Below are 22,507 nucleotides of genomic sequence, written 5' to 3' on the forward strand. Positions count from 1 at the left end.
GTGTCCACTCGAATATGCTCCCACCTCTTCCCCAGTGCTCCCCCCCCCCCACCACCACCACCACATAGTATCAATACAGATTACAGTAATGCGGTTGGGGACAGGGAGGAGGATGTGGAGGTTAATCTCATTATGACTATCACTGTTTATTCCCTTGTTCCTGGGCCATTTCTTAAATGGAAGGCAATAATGCTTGCAAGGTGAAGGATAGGACACATTTGCATCTATAGCATTACATTAATTTTACCATACAGACGTGACCCTCCTTTATTGGGAAAAAAAAAAAAAAATGGATAATTCATTTTAAGGGCTCTTTCACACGGCCACTCCGTGTGAAAGCTCCGCTGAGGGACTTTTTTTCACGGATATCATGCCCGCATATCATCCCATCCGTTTTGCGTAAGTCTATGGGTATTGCTGATGTCACCGCTGACATCCGATTTTCCTTCCTTTCCGTTTTTTGAACGGATAAAAAAAATAGGGTTCTGTTCCGTTCCAAAAACGGAACAGAACTGAAAGGAAGAAAATCGGAAGTCAGCGGATGGTATTCCGCTGACATCCGCAGTGCCATTGACTTACATTATGTCCGCAAATCATCCACAAAAAAAATAGGATGATTTGCGGACAAGCGGAGCGGCCGTGTGAAAGAGCCCTTAGTTGGATAATGTCTCAATATTGGGTTTTACTACTGGTTTATAATTTCTTATTTGTATTTATTCCTGTCCCCCCCACCCCCTCCCTTTTAAAAATGAGATGTTCGGATGTAAATTTTCATTTAACTCTATAGAACATGTTTATGATCTAGTTTTAGGACATGCAGGTTTAGCCCATGGGTTTTGGAATGGGTTTAACGATAGAAGATTTAAGGCATGCATTACTCTTCTGGCTCTAGCCAAAGACCAGTTAACACACGAGTACGAGCCTCTAGCAGGATATCTGTGGGGATTGTGGTTCTGATAAGCATCTGTTATCTGGATCCTTGTGAGTAATAGAAGTGCCTGTGCCTTTTACTTCTGCAGTGTATCCCTACTAATACAGGGTGCACTTTCCTGCTCATAGTAACCATTCCAGGTTTGCCTTCATACAAGCATTTCTGCAAGTTTTTTTTTTTTTTTTTTTTTTTTAAATGCTGCCATAAAGAGGGATAAGGAGAACAGGAAAATATAAATCTTCCTTGCCAGCATATATGAGGCCAAGCAAGAAATCACCTAGGGCTAAATATGCCTGCAACACCTGGCAAGAGAAAAATGTTTAATATCTCATCCTGGTAGCTTTGTTCCAGCAGAGCACCAATTTCTGCCCATGAGAATGCCAAAGCCCTGGTGATGCAAACTAAACACCTTTGGGATGGAATAGCAGTGGCTTCTGAAATGCCCTTTGCTAAAATATTTGTAGTTTTAGCTCCTTTCAATGGCTCTGCATATAGTTCAGATTCTCGCATTTCCTCCCGCCAAGGTTTCTCACAGCACATAGGTGTGTACTAAGTATTTGGTTGCACTTGGGATAGAATAGCAGAATGAAATGGGGGGGGGGGGGGGGGGGGAGCATGAGCCGGTTGCAAACTCCACATGTGTTCAAAGAAATCCACTGTTAACTGCAGTCATTCAACAAGAAAAGCTGGGGTCTCTAATGCAACCATGCCCATAGCTTTGGCAGAATTGCTGAGGTCCTTAGACCTAGGATGCTCAAGATTTCCCATAGAACAAACCATGAAGAGTACAGGATCATGACTGCTAGATTGGCTTCAGCATTTTCTTGTGGAAGAAACATTGAAGACTACAGAATCCACTGTATAACCCAAAAATGTTAATCTTTGGCAATGATTAGCCAAACCAGTTTTTAGATAACTTATGTCAGTTTGTAGGGTGTCCTACTGCATAACTGGTAAATTTGCAAAGAAAAGTTGGTTGTCCAAATATTGAATTGCTCCAATTCACTTACATCTCAGAGCCAACAGTACTTCCATCTCAGAGCCAACAGTACTTCCAACAATGCTATTATGCATGGGCGGAAGACTGACTGAAAGGGGGGGAGGGGTGGGAGTGGTAAACCAACTATACCCTTTGGCCCCTTGACCAGAACTAGTGTGGCGGTCATTGTCCCTAACGTACCTTTTACAAATTGATCATGCTGGAAAACTTGTTGATCTGAGACTGCAGATCAGTGTTCTGACAGCAGCATGTCCTGCTGTCAGAATGCAATGTCTCAGCGGGGGAGAAGGTTCCTCTATCCACCTTGTTCATGCGGATGGAGGAATCTTTCCCCATTTAGCCTGCTTGACACTGCCTTAGAAATAACAGAAGAGATTAAAAAATGTGAGGTCTGACAGGAGGGATCTGCACTGATCAAGACAGGCCCTGGCAGCAATCTGTCTAGAAAACAGAATTTCTTAAAACTTGACAGCAAACAGTCTAGCCTTCAGCAATGGTGCCAACATTTTGCATCTTCCTCTGTTAAAGGGGAAACTTCACTTTCAATTACAGAGGAACAGATCAGCCCACTCATTCGTAAATATTTTCTTTTGAAGTTAAAAAATAAAATTCAAAGTCTTTTTGTTCTGTAAGCCTTTGTACTTTATAGAAAAAGCCAGGTCTGTTCCTCTTCAAAACCTAGCATGCCATGAAGACTTCAAAGCTCCTGCCTTGAGAATCCTTCCAAATTATCCCTAGCAAAGAGATACTATTGACACTTGACAGACCTGGAACTGGGAGATACAGCAGCCAAGTCCTGAAGGCACAAAATGACTGAAAATTGTTGTTTCTGTCCTCATTCAATCCATGAGGCCTCTGTACTACCCAGAGGACTCTTTCATAATTAGTTTGGCAATGCAATGCCGGCAGAGGGGTTTAGTCCAAGAATTTGAAATCTATATCTCGATCTCAGGATTTAACGCTCCGGTATTGCCATTGTGAACTCTTCTCTGGGGCTTCGGCCTGCAATATAGCAGAAAGGCCCTAGTAAGTAGAATTAGAAAGGTTTGCACCTCGTGCAAAGGATAAAGTGTCAATTGTTACCATATCCCATGTGCAACCGAATACTACAGTACACACTTGTGCCCCCACAAGTTGTGTAGCAATAAGAATGTGATAAAGTAGATTGTAGCTACTCCCAAGTTGCTGGTGCTTTGGAGTACAGCTGAAAAATGCTGGCTCTGCTCATTGCTCATCTCTCTCCCACAGGTGTCTGAATTCTGAACCCGGGGCCTTTCTGCATTGTAATTGCAGGATGCCATCTACCCAAAGAAGAGAAAAACTTCCAGTTCGTTGACTGTGCTGGATATAAGTGATAGCAATTCAAAAGAATCATCCCCTCAGGAGCCACATATCTGCCATCCAGTCTGGGAAATTCATATGGAAAAGTCACCATGGCAAAGAATGAGTCAACCTGAATGACACTGCCCTCTCCAATGAGAGTTCATCGAATGTAGAAAGCCAAAAGCAGCAGTTTCCACCACAAGTCTAGTTGGCCATCCCAGTAGTCTTCTTTACCACTCCCCCCCCCCCCCCCCCTCCTTCCTAAAAGAAAGGAAAAAATAAATGAGGGCACACCATCTGACTGGGAGCAGAAAAACCCACAGGGAGGCACCACTAGAACCCATACACTCCCCAAAATTGGTTGTTCCTACACCTGCAGCAACTGGACAAAAAGCAAGACGAGGGAAATCATTGGAATAAGGTCTTCACAGGGAGAATATCCATTAGAGACCCCTGAACTAGCAGTGGAAAAGGAAAACCCACAACACCTGATCCTGCTAAAGCTGGATACACACTATACAATTCTCTATAGATTGTCATTCAGATTTACCAAAACCATATAATATGAGCTCAAACCTAAACACTTTCAATTTGCATGCAATCAGGCAGGGCCTTGCACTACATAATTGAAGGTAAATCTAATGGAAATCTACCAACAAAAGTTGTATAGTGTGTATCCAGCTTAAGCCTGGAGAAAATATGGGGCTTCGAGCCTGTTCTGGCTTTTTATAATAGTGTCATGCGTAAAGAGCCACTCTGACTCATGGTGTACTGGATCATTTGGGAAAATGTACAGGTATGCATTTTACAAATTACTAAACAATTTGCAAATTGGGGTTTCCTTAAAGCTGATCCCCAACTTTCAGTAAAGTTTAAAAAGTTTGTTTGGACCAAGCTGGTCTATCCTCCATTATTCGATCATGTTCCAGGAATAATTTGTCAACAGAAGAGGAATCCACATAGGGAACACATCCTAGTGACTGAGTTACCTCCCTTATTTGATTTTGGCTGCACTTACACTTTGATAATGAATATGCTACTTGTGCAAAATCTAAATGTGCACAGGTGTTTTAAGGTTAATCTGAAGCATACAGAAGTACCTTTCTTTCCATCACCCCAGAGAGTAGATTCCAGGTCCAGGCCACTGTATTCACAGAAGCTGGATGCAGCCTGAAAAAAAAAAAAAAAAAAAAAATTCAGTTAGATTCAGTTAGAGCAGTTGTAACACATTACTAGATAGTGTGCAACACAAGCTACAATGGCTAGTGTGGAAACATCTCAGCATCACATTTTGTTACTTTGTGTAAGATTCTGGTACCTTCGGTACCCTTCCAGCCCAATTCTTCCGCATATAGCTACCTGTCCCTTTAAATCTCGTGACGTCATCACTAGGCGCCGCTCTGAGCGGCTATTTCAATCGCCGGTTTTCACTCACAAGGTGTTCATGCAAACCGCTTGTTACACAGCCTTGTCTGACGCTGCCGAAGCCTCCAGCTATTTCCTGTATCTCGCTACCGATCCTTCTCCTCATTACCGGACCCCTCATCTCTCTAAAACCAACTAGTGATAAGTACCCCGCAGGGGATTCCTTCCTATCAACTTACACTATCTACTCTTGTATACTCAAGACTGTTGCTATCTATGCATTACTATTTCTATCATCTGCACTGTTACATAGATTGCTAGCTCTTGAGTCTACTACCATCTATATCCTTGCACTGAGTTAGCAATTCCTGTACACTTCATCTGCTGTCCCCTACCACCTGTTAATTGTACACGATTGCTAACCTATCTGCATACTATCACCATCTGCTAACACTCCTGAACATTACTATTGAGTGCCTATCATTGCTATCACTACTCAAGCCTGTCCTTTCAGCACATCACCTCTATACCATCGTATACAACCTATCACTCCAGGAACATCTTATCTGAGTGCCTGTAGATTTGTATGCTGAAGCAGGCTGGGCCACAATGATGAGTCTGGAGAGTTGGATATGGTGATTCAACACATCTCTGCACGACTACTGAGTGGAAATTCTGCAGCTGCAAATCCAGTTCACTAAGCGTTACACTTTGCAGCCTGAAAGGAAGAATATAATTTTTTTGTAAGAACTTACCGTAAAATTTTCTCATAGTCCTGATAGTCGCCGCCCATCTATATTAGCCTTCACTATTGGGTAATGGCACCCTCTGCAGGAGTAAGCTAGTCAGACAGAAATGTTAATACAAAAAACTTTTCTATACTTAGACACACCTCTAGGGGGCTGTCCCCAGCCATTATCCCTGATCTAGTTACAACTGGTCCTCAGTATGTAGCAAGCAGTACCAGAAGTCAATAAGCCACAGATCTAAAAAACCAGAGGGGCGGGGACGGCGACTGTCAGAGGACTCTAAGTTCTTACAAAAATTATATTTTCTCTTACGTCCGACAGTCGCCGCCCATCCATATTAACCTTCACTATTGGGATGTCCCAAAGCAGTGTAGGTGTGAGGGGAGGGAAGACAACCAACTGAAAAGTTAACAAAAAAACCACCAAAAGGAAGAGACAAAGAAAAAAAAAAAAAAAAAAAAAAAGTCTCAAACAACCGCCACACTAAAACTTGTGGCCAAGGGAAGCATCTGAGGATGCCAATACATCAATTCTGTAGAATTTTGTGAAGGTGCACAGACGACCAGGTCGCCGCTTTGCACACCTGAGCCACAGAAGCGAGATGGCTAAAAATCCAAAAGGCGCTGACGGCTCTAGTAGAATGGGCCTTTACAGGGAAAGGAGGAACCTGACCCTCGACGGAACAGGCCTGAACAATAGTCAGTCTGATCCACGAGAAATGGTTGCCATGGATGCGGCCGAGCCTTTGAGGTCCCTCAGGAACAACAAACAGGTAATCAGACTGCCAAACAGATTCCGTGGCAGACAGGTAAACCCTGACCACATCCAAGGAATGCAAAGCCACCTCCTTGGGATGCTTGGGCATTGCACAAAGCGAAGGCAACACGATAACCTTGTTGAGGTGGAACGAAGAAACCACCTTGGGAATAAAAGACTGATTTGGGATAAAGTGGTTCTGCGACCCAATGAGGCACCAGATGAGAACGGCAAGACCGCCGCCAATTCAGACATTCTGCGAGCAGATGTTGATAGCCACCAGAAAAGCAAAAGAAAAGCCAAGGCCAACAACTGACCCTTGATCGTGGTCAGCGTCAAATGCTGATCCACCCCTTCTTGCAGGAAGGCCAAAACCTTCGCCACCGAGAAGGAGCGTGGATGGAAACCATGCAACTCGCACCAGGCAATATTTGCTTTACAGTTGCGATGAAAATCCTTCTAGAGTAGCTTTACAAGCCTTCAATAAGGTAGGGGGTCATCTCCATCTTTTAAGACCTGGCTTAAAACAGCCACGCCATTAAAGCCAGAGACTGTAAAGCAGGATGGAAGATCGGCCCTTGAGACATAAGATCTACTCAGCGGAAGACGCCAGGGAGGCTCGACGACCATCTGAACGATGTCACGTACCAGGACCGACGTGGCCAGTCTGGGGCCACCAGAATGACTGGTATCCGTTCGACGCCAAACTGCAGAGGAACCTGAACAGTTGAATCGGAGGGAAGGCATAACATCAGCCGATACCAAGATACCCCTAACGCATCCGTAGTGGCCGCAAGAGGATCATGAGGTCCGGCCACAAACTTTCCCACCTCATTGTCGAGACAGGACGCGAACAGATCCACATCCAGAGTCCCCCACCTGGCACACAGGAGGCGAAAACACCTCCGGATGCAGGGACCATTCTCCCTGGTCCAAGGTCTGGCGACTCAGTCCGCCTGACAGTTATCCACACCCGGAATGTGAACAGCTGAAGTCGCCAGAACGTGCAATTCAGCCCAGGACAGGATCACAGGCCACTTTAGCCGCCCGGGCACTCTTGGTGCCCCCTTGGTGATTAAGCCACAGCGATGGCGTTGTCTGTCTGTACTCGAACCGGACACCCCTGAAGCTGAGATGACCAAACTTCAAGCTTGATCGCACAGAGCTCCAAGACGTTTATCGGCAAGGAGGCCCCGCACCACCGACCACGACCCCTGGACACAAAGCGTGCCCAGGACTCCTCAGCCCAACATCCGTGGTGAGCAGTCACAGCAGAGGCCGGAAGTATTGGCCCTGTCAGGGTCGGTGCACGGAGCCACCACAAAAGATCCAACCGCATTCCGTGGCTCAGAAATCCTCCTGTCCAACTGATGCGTTCTGTCCCACCTGGCCAGGATCCCCGCTGGCAGGGTCCTTGTGTGAAATTGAGCAAAAAGGGACAGCTTCAAAAGCCAAAACCATCAGACTCAGAGGCCGCATATAGGTCCACAAGGAGGAGAGATTGTCCCTGAGGGACCCGATCCCGTCCCACAGGGTTGGGAGTGTGTCCCCCGGAAGAAACTCACACCTGGGCCGAGTCCAGGACCATTCTCAGGTACTGAAGACGAACTGAAGGAGTCAGTGCCGACTACTGAAAATTTGATGGTCCACCCAAACTTCCGGAAAACCGGAACTTGTCTGAAACCGGCACGGCCAGAAAACTTGACAAAGTGGCACACAAGCTCAACCCTAACAGGAGGTCGGCCAGACAACCGAGGACCGCAATCCCCATTAAACGCAGTAAGGCCCGCACCGGAGCCAAAATCTTGGTGAAAACCCTGGGAGCCGAAGCGAAACACCACAAAACTGGTAAAGCTCCCCTGCCACTGCGAAGCGGAGACCTCTGAGGACCCTCGTAGAAAGGGATGTGTAGACACGCATCCAGCAAGGCGATGGAGGCCAGAAAGTCACCTGGACCCAATGACGCCACGACCGGCATTGAGGGATTCCATCCAGAACTTCTGCACCCGCACAAAGCGGTTCAGAGACTTCAAGTCTCAAAGTGGAAGCACTGTGCCCCCTTGTTCTGTGCACCATGAACCAGTTAAAAAAAAACAAAAAAAAAACAAAAAAAAAACAAAAAAAAAAAAACGCAAAAACCGTCCCGTGAAGACACGGGCACAAAAAAATTCTTGGGCGAGCAGAACACGCCCCGCCCCCATGAGATCCGAGACGAGCAGGAGGCAGCTGGAGAGCAGACAGGAAGAACCTATCTGTGGGGCCAGATTGAAACCCGATCTAGTATCCTGAAACAAAGCAGCTCGTGAACCCCTGTCCTGAATGCTGGTCAACCAGGGTTAGGGCATCACTGCAGGAAGAGGTGGACTGGGCCGCCGAGCCAGACTGACTGGCCTTAGGCTCACCAGACCACGGCTTCTTGTGACCACCGGAGGGCTTGAAGCCCTTGTCCTGCGCCTCTAAGGCACAAAAGGACCCAGGCTGAGCTTTTAAGGAAGGCCCCCGCCCAGCGCAGGTGGACCTACCCCTAGTGACCTGGGGCAATCAAGTACTTACTCAAAAGCCCCTTAATCAACTCAGCCCGAGTGTTCCCAAAAGGACAACTCCCTACATAAGGAACATCACGCTTCCAAAAAGACAGTGTCTGGTCAGCCGACCAGCTTTTCTGCCAAAAAAGCGGCGGATCGCAACCCCGACCGCAGACAACCGAGCAACTAACGGAGCCTAGTCTGAGGCCGCGTCACACAGGTACATCCCCGTTAAGGCAACCCGAGCCACCACGTCAAGGGCAGACCAGGGTGTGCCGAAGCACCTTGGCCCATGCCGTGAGCCTGAGAGGCGATCACTGAGGCAACCACAGGTTTAAGCAGGAAAGTGGCTCAATGCGCCTATCAGTCATATCTTTAAATCCGCCTTGATGCCAGTGGAGGACTCCCCGGTGTTCAGTCAGTCTAGAGACAGTGTGGTCCACTTTAGGGGACACCGTCCGTTTGTCCACGGCCTCCTAAAAAAGGGATGGCGGTGGGAAAAGACGCTTAGGCACCACCAGCATGTGTAATACGACGTCACCATTCATGCACAAGTTTGTGAAAATCCACAGGGCAGGGTAGCCTGGGCTGACTTCTGGATACTTCGGAACCTGAAAGCAGCCCTGACTGAGAGGGCTCATAGTCAAGATGGAGAGTTTCTTTAATGGCGCTAATGAGGGCAGCTATGGCAGCACTTTCCCATGCTACTGAGGAAGATTCTTCCACCACCTCCACCCCATAAGCAGAGGACATGGACCCCACAGGAGGGACATTGTCCATGGCAACCATTTAGGCTTATAGTCCCGACTGGGAGGGCATAGGTCGTTTTTTTTTATAAAAAAGGAGCGCTCCGCAGATCCACCATGGATGCGCACAAGCAGCAGAAAACGGAGACTAGGGAAGAGGTTTCAGCCCCCCACCAGGACTGTGGGGGAATAGGTAGTCTGGGAGTTCAGAAAGCCAAAATAAAATAAATGGGACGCTGGCCCTTTAAATCGGCGGTTCCAGCGGAACCCCATCGCAGCTTACAATATCTGAAAGAGTCCCCTAAGAAAATGCTAAATCCACAAAAACAGTTTTGGCAGAAAAAGGTCTTTTGGCATTAGTAAAAATCCCCCCCCCCCCCCAGTTTCAGAAACAGTCACACTCTGCTCAGTGAAAAAAAAATGAGGAATTAGAGGAAGTGACCTCACGCCTCTAGAGGCCTAGCCCGGGAGCCACAATAAATGGGTGCCTAATCAAACTATGTAAAAAGGGCTTTAATAGGCATGTGCCCATACCCAAGATGGCACCTGATCGGCAGCAAGGCAGTATACATGACATGGCTGCTTCCCACACAGAGTCCAGTGACCTGCCCTCACCTAAAATGGTGGCTGCGCTAAAACCGTGCCAAACTAAGCATACACATGTGGTCTGGTCACCACAGGGGACCCCTCTCCGCTATGGAGCCCCTACCAAAAGCCCCCCCAGGTACCACAAGTACCCAACACAGCACCCTCAGCAGGGCCAGGGAGGGAAATAACACCAAGCCAGCCAGAAGTGGGATCCCACAGAGGCCACCAGCCCTGCAATCCCTTAAGAATGGGCCCACAAACCCCCAAAAAGTCCCCAGGGACAAGGGGGTATCAGTACTCCATCCAGGGAAGCGGGCACCGCACTGATACAGGAGATCTCCCACCTTACGTGGGGGTGCCGTCAGCCAAGGAGGGATGCTAGGAACACGCGGGTGTTCCGGGTTCAGACACCCTCAGCGAAGACGCAGCTCCGCAGGCTCATCCCCATTCCACATGGCACTGTCATTGCGAGGCCTGGGCGCACCAGTAACCTGCAACGCTCGTTGGCAGGCTGGGACTCCATAAGGATCTATATTACCCAGTGCGAGGCCCAGCTCTGCAGTCACTTGTAGTCCTCCAGGAAAAAGTCCCTGACTAGTTATAGTGAGAAAAAAAAAAAAAAAAAAAAAGAAAAAGAAAAACCGAGACACTAGGTCCCGGCCAGGAGAGCTAGCCTACTCCTACGCTAGGCAGCATAAAACTGAGGACCAGTTGTAACTGGATCAGGGATAATGGCTGGGAACAGCCCCCTAGAGGTGTGCAAGTATAGAAAAGTTTTGAACATTTCTATCTGCCTAGCTTACTCCTGCAGAAGGCGCCATTACCCAACGGTGAAGGCTTATATGGATGGGCGGCGACTGTCAGAGGACATAAGAGAAATTGGATTTTTGCCTTACCATAGTCCTAGGTGGTATACTCCCACTTCCTGCTCTAGGATCTCAGTTTTGTAACAAGCAGTGTAAGAGGAATACATAACCCCAACTCAGGGGTGGGTGCTGTGTTCCTCAAACATCAGAAATTTTCTTTACTATAATCATACAAAAATCTGGTTTTCCCTTTCGTTCATTGACACCGCTTCATATCTTCATTTGACAGATGGGATGTCCCAAAGCAGCATTAGCATGAAGGGGTGGGAAAGAACACAGCAAACAAATTTCCCAAAAGGGCTTAAAAAAAAAAAAAAAGCCATCCAGAAGCTTCACCAGGAACAACTGAAGCTCACCTACCAGGGAAAAATAAAAAAGCCTCAAGAGGCAGAAGTCTCTGCCACAGCAGCCTGCAAAACTTTGTGGCCAAAAGCAGCATCTGCAGATTCAAAAACATCCACCTTGTAGAACATGTGTACAGCCACCTAGGTGGTCGCTTTGCAAACCTGGACCACTGACAACGAAAGTGAAAGACCATTTCTGTTTCATCCAGCTGTGCAACTTACAACATCCAAGTGAAAGAAGAAGAAAAAAAAAAAAAAAAGAAAGAAAAAAATTACAAAGTTAGAAAAATGAACACCCCCTTTGTCAGCATTTCGTTGAAACAGTTTGCTTAATTACAGCCTTAAGTCTGTTGGGATAGGCCTCTACCAACGTTGCAATATTTGCTCACTGTTTGCAGAACTGCTCAAGTTCAGTCACATTTGATGTTAACCGTTTGGCCTGCAGTCTTCAAGTCATTCCACAAAATGGGGTTCAAGTCTGGGCTCTGACTAGACCAGGGGTGGGCAAACTGACTCGAGGGCCGCAATGGGTTCATATATTGGACCCTGGGGCCGTACCAAGAGTAGATGGCAAAAAACGCTGTAAAAAAATTGCGTGAGTTTTAGGTCACAAAAGTGTGAAAGGGGCCTTCAGTAATTAAAGGTATAGTGTTCCCCCTTTCAATGCACAGTGGCCAGCGTGGCCCCCTTTCAATGCACAGTGGCCAGCGTGCGTGCCCCCTTTCATAGGATAGGGCTCCTCACACATTTGTCCACAATGGGGAAAGTTTACACGTAGCTGCATGCCTTAGTTTAGCATTTCCTCCTGACCAACAGGAGCTGCACCATTTTTTTTTTTTTTTTTTTTTTTTTTTTAACAAGTTCTGCACCTGTGCACTGTTGCAAAAGACTCAGTCTAGCTGCCTCCACATGAACCCTGGGGTTCTTAGGCAAGGTCAGGACAGGGATAGCAAGATCAGGGCCAGGCTCTCCCTGGCAGGACACCCGAGGTTTCGCCTCCACAGGGTGTCAGCAACCCCGCAGCTGCATGGACCACCACCATTGCCCCATAACTACACCCAGTGTGGAAGGATGCAGAACCCCCAACCGGCATCTTGGCAGGGCTGAGAGCATAAAGATGGCAGTGGGCCAGGAATGCCATTCACGTAATTTCCTGGTTTTGTGTCACTTCTGGTAGCGCGATTCTGGCCAGGAGCCATTTTAGGGGCATGAGGTTGCCACTGGGAGGGCACTTCTCGCTGACATCACTTCCACCAGCCTCCCCATTGGCCCAGAGTGGGTGTCATTTCCGGGGCTTGCCGAGGCAGTGATTTTAAAGAATCAAAAAAGGCAAAGAACAGCTTTATACTGCACCTGGGAGGCAGTGGCAAGAAGACAGACTAGTTGTGTCCACCACAGGTATGCGTGTCTGGCCCCAGAGCAAGTGTACACAAATGAGCATTAAGCAAGGTCTCATTTGTGCTGACCAGGTCAGAAGCTACACCACCCTGCCCTGTAGATCCTGCGACCCATAAAAGCTCCAAGGTAAGCCAGAGTACTCAGGTCACCCATACCTTTTCATTTAATTTTGTAAGCAGACAGTGTACATCTGCCCTACTCACCTGGGTCCTTATTTTCAGACCAAGGCCACAGAAGAGAAGAGAAAAAAAAAAAAAAGAAAGAAGACCAGCAGCAAAGCATGAGCTCCATGCAGTCACAAATTCTCCACAGACTGGACAAAACCACTGCCAAAAAAAATGAACAAGATGGGGGCCACAGAATCACAAGGGTTCCTTAAAGACATTCTTAAAGAAAAAGGCTTACTGAGCAGCAAATCCACCAGCTCCCATCATGCAGTATGGAAGAAGGTGACTCAATCCGGCCAGGAGCCAGGCTCCAAGGATTCAGACTCTGAATCAGAGGATGGCTTATGCTTCACCAGTTCCAGACCGCCCCGCATACATTTACTGCAGCAGGGTGGCCGGGCTGCATGAAATCATGTACAGGTATGCGATTCGCCCCTGCGGGTAAGGGGGGGGCACGCGCCCACTGTCCCCACAGCAATCTGATTTGGATCAAAACTGATCAGTGATCAGGTGCAGGCCAATGATTTACGGCCTGGTGATAGATTTTGACCAATGGAAGAACCTCCTGTGCCTGTGTAATGATGCAATCTCCCCTCCAGGAGCCCTTTTCGGTTCCAGCATGAGGAAAGAGCAGCAACTGATAACACAAGCACTACACTGACACCAGTACCCATAAGCACATTTTTTCACCCCCAGTTAACCCTTTAACTGTCACTATATACAATGTACAGATAATTTACTGATCACTATTGGCGTTACTGGTGAAGCAAATTAGCGCCAGCCAATGTTAGTGGTAATTAGCGCAAGTCCCACTCCTTGTTGGCTTGGCAGTAGGTTTTGGGTCACTTATGCTAAAAGAACCATCTTCAGTGTTCTGTCTGAGAGAAGGTGGTCATCCAAGATTTTACAATACATGGCCCCATCATCCATTGGCCCCTCAATGCAGCAAAATCAGGTCGGTAGCTTTAGAAGAGAAACTGCCCCAAAGCATGTTTCCACCTCAGTGCTTGACTGATGGCATGGTGTTCTTAGGGTCATAGTCAGCATTTTTCCTTTCTCCAAACACAGCGAGTCCCCTTCCTCAAAAAGGAAAATGCACAGTCATGCCATCAAACCTCTAAATGATACAGAGGATTGGGAGAAAGTGCTGTGGTCAGATGACAGCAAAATTGAGTTTTGGCATAACTCGACGTGTTTGGAGGAGGAGGGGGGAATCAAATTATTGTATATGCAGGGGATCAAATAATGTTTTTTCCCCACTGTATAATCACTTACTTTTGCATCTTCATTAGGAGCATGTAAGCCTCATGCTTGATTGCCTGCTCCTCCTCTCCCATCAGTATGGACTGGATGACATACAGGACAGTGTCCTTAGGCGGGTAATGCTCAGCGGTTACAAACTCAGAGAGGAAATGTAGTGTGCCCTGGTGGATGCTTTCTTCCCTTGTATTATTCACAATACTCATACGACTCTGAGGTATTGGCTTGAGATGATTGCTCTGCAATAGCAATAGGATACACATGAGAGCAATGCTAAAGCTTTAAATAGTTAGTGTACTAATCACAATTCCAAAAGAAACCTATATTAACAAGACAACATTTTCAGAAATTAGTTATCAGGATGTCCCAGACTTCAGATTTCTAAAAGTCATGTTTATTCTATATCAGTGGCTCTGTACTGAAATCACTGGACTTGCAACTTTACCAGGCAACTGGCACTTTCAGATGGAAAGCTTATCAAAAACAGGAACCATTTCCCTGAATTTAAAACTCCATTAAAGATTTTTTTTTTTTTTTGTTACAGTCCTATCCCCTATGCAACAAAGTACATGCAGTATTTTGCCCATGACACCAAGTGTTTTCCAACGATAAATAGGAGGTTTGCTCTGCCCTCCTATGGCAGCTGATCAGACAACAGCTTTGAAAGAGACTGCTGATTCAAGTGTAGCCTGCCTCAGACTGCACAAAAAAAAAAAAAAAAAAGTTTACATAAATTGGTATCAAGCTAAAAAGAAAAAAACATTGCAGCTTACCAGTTTGTAAATATGATGGCTCCATTAGTTTTTTGTTTAAAGGCTCTACATGTTTACCTGGTGATTTTGTCTATTTTTCAGAACAATCTGAAAGATGCATCAGTTACAGGGATGAGACAAACCATTAAACACTGACAGGGGTGCGTACAATGATCAGCTATTGTGTAAAGCTCTTTATGCCAGAAAAGGAAAAAAAAAAAGTGTTAGCTGTAAATGCTTTTAAAGTATTAGCAGGAGTTCAACTTTAATTTGTTAGTGTATCTATATCTACTAGTACATCCAACAATCCCCTCCCAAGATTAACAATGTTGCTGTCCAAAAGGTGGCCCTTTGCTCCTTCATCCAGAGTGGGGGAAACCCAATACAGTTACTGGTTCAGATTTTAACCTTTACAACCACTTTAGGCCACAACATGCTCATTTCTCATCGCTGTTCTTGATTCATACACTTAAAATGCCCAGCTTAGCCAGAATTTTTCTGCTGCAATCGATTTGTCAGGTGCCACCTCTTGTCATGTCAAGCCAAATTTCTGATCTGGTTTCAGGTTGGCAAAAACCAAACGAAAATGCAGCGCCATCCAAGTGCAGTAATAGGGTATGTTTATTCCAAACTGATGTAAAAACACAGGATAACAGATGTCAGCGCATGTGTCTGGATATAAAGTGTTCATCCACTGCGGGAGGACAGGTTTCTCGAGTGCATTTGTCTCAAAAAGAATTGGGAGCCACCAGCGCAACCGTGACTAGAGGTATTCCATATTGTACCGCAGCCTGTCCTCCCCCAGAGTGGAGGGACACTTCATATCCAGACACATGCGCTGACAGCTCTTATCCTGTGCGTTATATTTGTTTGGAATAAACATACCCTATTACTGCACTTGGATGGTGCTGCTCTTTCGTTTTGTTTCTGCAGCGTCTCTTCTAGCTCTATCCTGAGCCATCCGAAGCCAGCAGCTTACCCCAGCTACTCAGTTTTACCATTAAAACTTTTATATTGATTTCTCACGCCCTCCACATCCAGCTAATAGTGCGCCAAAGAAAAGAAAAGTGAATCAGTGCTTTAAATATAGAAACCACAAACTGCTGCTAGCAAAAAGTGCAAAATACACATACACCGAATTAAAAATACAAATGTTAGAACTCAGAAAACCTTAAAGTGCAAAAGTTTCATGTAGTATCCCAGTGTTGGTATAATACAAAAAAAAACAGTGGAAGAGTTCATTCAGGTGTTAATGTAAAGTGTTCCAGTGCTGTGATGAACAGTAATAACACATGCAGATATGTTCTCCACCGTATTAGGTAAATTTCAAACTCCCCAGAGCCAAATGGTGTCCAAGTTATAGGACAGCAATAAGGTATGCATCCATAGATCTCCGAATCCTGGAAGGCCTGGAAGTCTGAAGATCAGAAATTCTCCTATCCAACAGTAGACCGCACAGCATGCCACATGAAGGCATAAAAAAAAAAAAAAAAAAGGTATACCGACAGGTCATTACAGTGTAAGATGAAATGCAATGCTAAAGCCTCACATCAAGAGCCTCCACTTGAAAAGTGGAGTGATGGCTGGACCTTAAGCGTATAATGGTAGCTCTACAGCAGTTTCACGTAAACGCGTCATCGGGAGCTTTGCAAATACTTTTAGGTAGTGACATTTATATAAAACATACTCTGGGTAGACTCAAGTCTCCATCGAACAGCTGAGGACGCCGCAAACATTTTCAGTTGTCGCCATTTTGTTGGGATCTGTCACCATCTGACTCCCATATTAAAATACTAAATCACCATGAAAATGTGCAAACAATGTAGAAACAGATGATAAATGAAGAGCATCGGGATTACACCCCACATAGCAACAAAGAGGCTATGTGTAGTTAGCGGACTCCTCGATGCATCTCTTCGGTTGGAAAGAGACCCAGAAGCCAACACGTCACTTCCGGTCTCTCGTGCTCAGAACGAGAGCGGCACGTCACATCCTCCTGCTGCTATGAAACCTAGCCAATAAGTGTAAAGAGCATCATGGATGCAACGGGCACCATATTGGAAAAAGATAGGTGCTGGACAGCACCCCCTTTTTCCTGCGCTCGGAACCTGGTCCTCAGGCTGTTACAATCCTGGAACTCGTACTGGTATTAGGCATCCATGATGGCTAGGCTTTGCTGCCCCTTACGACCAGGGTGGTCGACCAGACACTGAAAATACAAAGCAAAAAAGGGCGCACCAGCCTAGCGCATTATCCTTAGCAAGTTTATTTGGATAAAATTGTTTAAAATCAAATACTCACAAACAAACAAGAAGTTTCAGGCACATCAATTCCATACACCTGCCTCCTACCAGAGGATCAACGTCTTTACTGGAAGCAGAGGGCTGACGCGTTTCGAGGCTGTGCCTCTTCCTCAGAGCCCATATTGGGTAAGGGAACCACGATACAAAAAAAAAAAAAAAAAAAGAGAAGGCTGATGAACAGACCGATATCCAAATAGTTATCGACATACCATTCAGGGAAGGTTTCCCAATCTACATTTAATCCTAGAGGGGGAAAGCCTTTTAATTCATATGCCCATTTCATCTCTAATTTGGAGACCTCCATGGTGCGGTGACAGCCTCTCCAATTTGGCTTTAATTTTGTTATACCTACAAATTTTAAGCAACTGGGGTCAGTTATGACATTATCTAATGGGCCGACAAACTAGGTTTGAATCCTTTTTTTGATGTTGTAAATGTGTTCGCGTAATCAATCTCTTAATCTGTGCATGGTTCCACCTACGTTTTGTTACAAGAACATTGAAGGACAAACTACATGTGTGGATTCAAAGGATACTCCATTACATTCTTTGTTGGTGACAGCAGAGGAAAGTTATTATGCATCGTTTCCTTCCAGGGGCAGTGGTACAGATAACATTTATTGCACGGATAAAAGCATTTCAACTCTTAAAGGGGATTTGGGAGGAGGATTAAAAGTTGGGAGCCAAATTGTCTCTTAAATTAGGGGCTCGTCTCACTTCAGGTTTGTCTGGTAGGTGTGTCTTAAGAGGTTGTAAACATCAGAAATAAAAAAAAAAACACCTGAAAGGCAAACACATAATGAGCTAGTATGCATACCAGCTCATTATGAAATACTTACCTTAGAATGAAGCCCCGCAGTGCCGCCCACTCACCTCAAGGGTGACATGCTCGGTCGCCCTTCTTCCGGGTTTGCAGCATCCGGCCATCGGATTGGCTGGAGCCGCAATGACGTCACTACAGCGCATGCGTGCGGGAGCCAACATTCACAGCACAGGGCTCTGAAGGAATGGCACAAGCGGCTGTTACTTCAGAGCGCATGCACCAGTGATGTCACTGGCTGCATGCAAAGTAAATATCTCCTAAACTGTGCATGTTTAGGAGATATTTACAGTACCTATTTTAGGTAAGCCTTATCATAGGCTTACCTAAAATAGGTACAAGTTGCAGAGGAGGGTTTACTTCCTCTTTAAGAATGGGATCTGCTAATATTTGAAAAAGGTTTGATTTTGATAATATTGTGTAGAAAAATAGTGAAAAATGGACAAAAAGGTTTGTCACGTTGTCGTGGATTGTCCAATAAAGAATCTATTTAATTTTGCAACACCTTCTATGATTGAGTCTAATTTAGTCTCGCAACACCCCTTTTCTACAAATCTATTTTTAAGTATAGTACATCGAGTGTGATCATCCAAATTTTGGAAATTCCGTTTCATTCGGAGAAATTGTCCTTTCCGAACATTCATGTAACTGTTCCGGTCAGTAGATGAAAAAAAAGAAAAAAAAAAAAAAAAAATTGAATTTTTGTAAAATCTTACCGTAAAATTCCTGAGTCCTCCGACAGTCGCCGTCACTTCATAATCTTCCCTAATGGGGTATTGACCTTTGCTCCGTAGGAGTAGCTAGGCAACAAGATTTGTTAATATAAAAGCTTTAAGCATATCACACCCCTAGGGGGCGGTCCCCTCAGTCAATACCTCCCTGCATTCTCAACTCAGTTTCAGTAGCATAGCAGTAGAGTACATAAACAAACCCCAAAGAGGGGCGGGGGCGGCTACTGTCGGAGGACTCAAGGAATTTTACGGTAAGATTTTACAAAAATTCAGTTTTCTTACGTCCTCCGACAGTCGCTGCCACTTCATAATTTTCACTAATGGGGACGTCCCAGAGCAGTGCAGTACCCACATCAGAGAAAGGAACCTTACCAAGTAAGAGAACCAACTGGGCAACAGGAAAAAACGTGCTCAACAGGAGCAACAACCCAGGAAAGAACAAGTAACCCAGGGGTAAAACACCCCAACAGCCAAGGGCCCAAACAAGGGACCCTAAGGCACTGCCGCACTAAGAACTTTACGGCCAAAGGAAGCATCTGCCGATGCCTGAACATCCACTTTGTAAAATTTGGAGAAGGTGTGAACGGACGACCAAGTCGCCGCCTTACACACCTGGGCCACAGAAGCCTGACGACGATAGGCCCAAGACGTACTCAAAGACCTGGTAGAGTACGCCTTCACAGGGAAAGGAGGAACCTTCCACTTCAAAGCATAGGCCTTCACAATGGTCTGTCTGATCCATTTGGCGATGGTCGCAGCCGACGCTGCCATGCCCTTCCGAGAGCCCTCTGGAAGAACAAACAGAGAATCCGACTTGCAAAAGGATTTTGTCGATGACAGGTAAACCCTGATCGCCCGAACATCCAAGGAATGCAAAGCCACCTCCTTTGGATGCTTAGGCTTCGCGTAAAGCGAAGGCAAGACAATGTCCTCATTGGAGGTGAAATTCCGAGATCCTCTTCGGAAGAAAAGGGTTGGGTCGTAAGACCACCTTATCCAAATGAATCACTAAGTAGGGAGAGCTGCAGGACAAGGCCGCCAGCTCCGACACCCTACGAGCCGAAGTGATCGCTACCAAAAAGGCAACCTTCTTGGACAACAGAACGAAATCTCCCTGATCTTCTTAAAGAGAGCATGCTGTAACACGGACAGAACAAGGTACAAGTCCCATGGAGGTAAAGGATCCCTCCGAGGAGGGGCCAAGTGCCGCACCCCTTGAACAAAGGTGCTAACCAAAGAATTAGACGCCACAGGGCGTTGAAAGAGAACGGCCAGCGCAGAAATCTGACCCTTAAATCGTGGCCAACACCAAACGCTGGTCCACGCCGTTTGAAGGAAGGCCAACACTCTCGATACCGAGTATGAGCGAGGGGAGTACCCCCTGGACTCACACCAGGCAAAATACGCCTTCCAAGTACGGTAGTAATCTTCCCCGAAGAGGCCTTCCTAGCCTTGATCAAAGTGGGAATGACCTCAGGGGAGAGACCCCTATCCTTCAGGACCTGGCTTTCAACAGCCAGGCCGTTAAAGCCAGCGACTGTAAAGCAGGATGGAATATCGGTCCTTGAGACAGGAGATCTTCTCAAAGAGGCAGACGCCACAGAGCGTCGACCGCCAGATTCACGAGGTCTGCGTACCAAGACCGGCAAGGCCAGTCCGGTGCCACCAGAATCACCGTGTGCGGTTCCGAGGCTAACCTGCGAAGGAGCCTGGACAGCAGCTGAATCGGTGAAAAGGCATACATCAGATGATACTGATGCCAGGGCGCCACTAACGCGTCCGAGGCGTCTGCCCGAGGATCGCGCGTCCTTGCCACGAACCTTTCCACGTTGTTCAGACGAGACGCGAACAGGTCCACATCTGGGGAACCCCACTTCTCGCACATCTGGAAGATATCCGGGTGAAGGGACCATTCTCCCTGGTCCAGGGTCTGGCGACTCAGATAATCCGCCTGCCAGTTCTCCACCCCCAGAATGTGAACTGCCGTTATCGCCGGGACGTGCGTCTCGGCCCAAGACAGAATGTCGGCTACTTACCGAGCCGCTCGGGAACTCCTGGTGCCCCCTTGGTGGTTGATGTAGGCCACCGCTGTGGCATTGTCCATCTGAACCCAAACCGGGCGGCCCTGAAGCCTGTCCGTCCAACGCAGAAGGCAGAGATTTATCGCTCGCAATTCCAGAATATTGATCGGAAGGGAGGATGCCTCCTCCGACCAAGTTCCTTGGGCGGACAACGCCCAGAACACCACCGCAGCCCGACAGGCTGGCATCCGTGGTGATCACCGTCCACGAAAGGACTTGCCCCGACACCGCCGGGGACTGGAGCCACCACAAAAGACCCTCTCGGGTGAGTCGGCTCAACGAAAACCGCAGATCCAGAGATTGCGGACGCCCGTCCCACTTTGCCAGGATCTCTGCCTGAAGATCCCGGGTGTGAAACTGGGCGAAGGGAATCGCCTCGAAAGCCGATACCATCAAACCCAGACACCTCATACCCGTCCGAAGGGACGAGCACTGATTGTCCCTGAGGGACCCGACTTCGCCCTGAAGCGTCCGGAGCTCGTTTTCCGGCAGGAAGACCTTCGCTTGAACAGAGTCCAAGATCATCCCCAGGTAGAGAAGACGAACCGACAGACACAGCGCCGACTTCGGAAAATTTATCATCCAACCGAACTCCTGTAGAGTCTGCATCATGATGGACAGGTCTTTCACCAGGCCCTGACTGGTCGCAGACCAAATCAAGATATCGTCCAGATACCCCAAGACAGACGCCCTGGGCTCTCAGTAAGGCCAGGACCGGCGCAAACACCTTGGTGAAAACCCGCGGAGCCGAAGCGAGACCGAAGGTTAACGATCCTCCGCAATGGTGAATCGAAGGTACCTCTGGTGACCCTCGAAAATGGGGATATGAAGGTACGCATCCTTCAAGTCGATGGAGGCCATGAATTCCCCCGGAACCAGGGCAGCCACCACCAATCGCAGGGATTCCATGCGGAACTTGCGAACCCGCACAAAGCGGTTCAGAGCCTTTAAGTCCAAAATCGGACGCACCTTGCCCTCCTTTCTGGGCACAGTGAACAGATTGTAAGAGAACCCCCGAAATCTGTCCCGATGAGGCACTGGAACCACCACTCCCTGGGCCCGCAGGTCCTGCACCGCCAGGTGCAGATCCTGCAAGCGCTCCGGAGACAGCTGAAGATTTGAGGGACAAAATCTGCTCGCCGGCCGAGAGAGAAACTCGATCTTGTATCCAGATCGAACGATTTCCTGAACCCACCTGTCCCGAACGCGGGCCAGCCAGGGTTGAAGAAAACCGAGCAAGCGTCCCCCCACCCCAGAATCGGGTGAGGGTGCCCCTTCAGGCCGAATTGGCATGGGCAGCGGATCCGGACTACTGCTTACCTGTCCACGGCTTCTTCTGGGAGCCTTGGCCCTTGAATGGCTTGCCCTTATATTGCGACCAAAAGGCCCGAGAGGGCCTAAACGAGGTATTCTTACCGCGAACAAACTTATTCTTGTGAGTCTGGGGCAAGAGAGTGCTCTTACCCCCAGAAATTCCCTTTATCAGAGTATCCAAAGACTCGCCAAATAGGCGAGATCCCGCGTAGGGCAAATTAGCCAAAGTCTTGCGAGATGATTGGTCAACCAACATTTCAGCCATATCAGGCGACGGTTCAATACCGCCACACTCGAGAGGCGTGCAGCTAAAGGGACTAAATCCAAGTCCGCATCACACAAATACATGACACCCTGATGAATTTGATCCACCATAGCCAATGTCGCCGGTGGAGCAGAGTCAGCCACCAGGGTGCGCCTGAGCACCTGCGTCCAATCCGCAATAGCTTGGGCTGCCATAATGGAAGCAAAAATAGGCTTCAGCATAGA

General features: G+C 47.2%; 1 protein-coding gene across 1 annotated transcript in view; it reads right to left on the reverse strand.

Moving 5' to 3' along the window:
• SIMC1 (SUMO interacting motifs containing 1) overlaps positions 1–22,507 on the reverse strand; it is a 141,723-nt gene that overhangs the window by 81,805 nt on the left and 37,411 nt on the right. Inside the window, exons 3-4 of the mRNA XM_082256618.1 lie at positions 14,034–14,257; positions 4,355–4,424 (exon numbers count right to left, since the gene is read on the reverse strand). Of these exons, the coding sequence (XP_082112744.1) occupies positions 4,355–4,424; positions 14,034–14,257 (294 nt within the window). The remainder of the gene's footprint in view (positions 1–4,354; positions 4,425–14,033; positions 14,258–22,507) is intronic.

This window comes from Pelophylax lessonae (genome assembly GCF_965119305.1).
Source record: "Pelophylax lessonae genome assembly, chromosome: 4".
Lineage (NCBI taxonomy): Eukaryota > Metazoa > Chordata > Amphibia > Anura > Ranidae > Pelophylax > Pelophylax lessonae.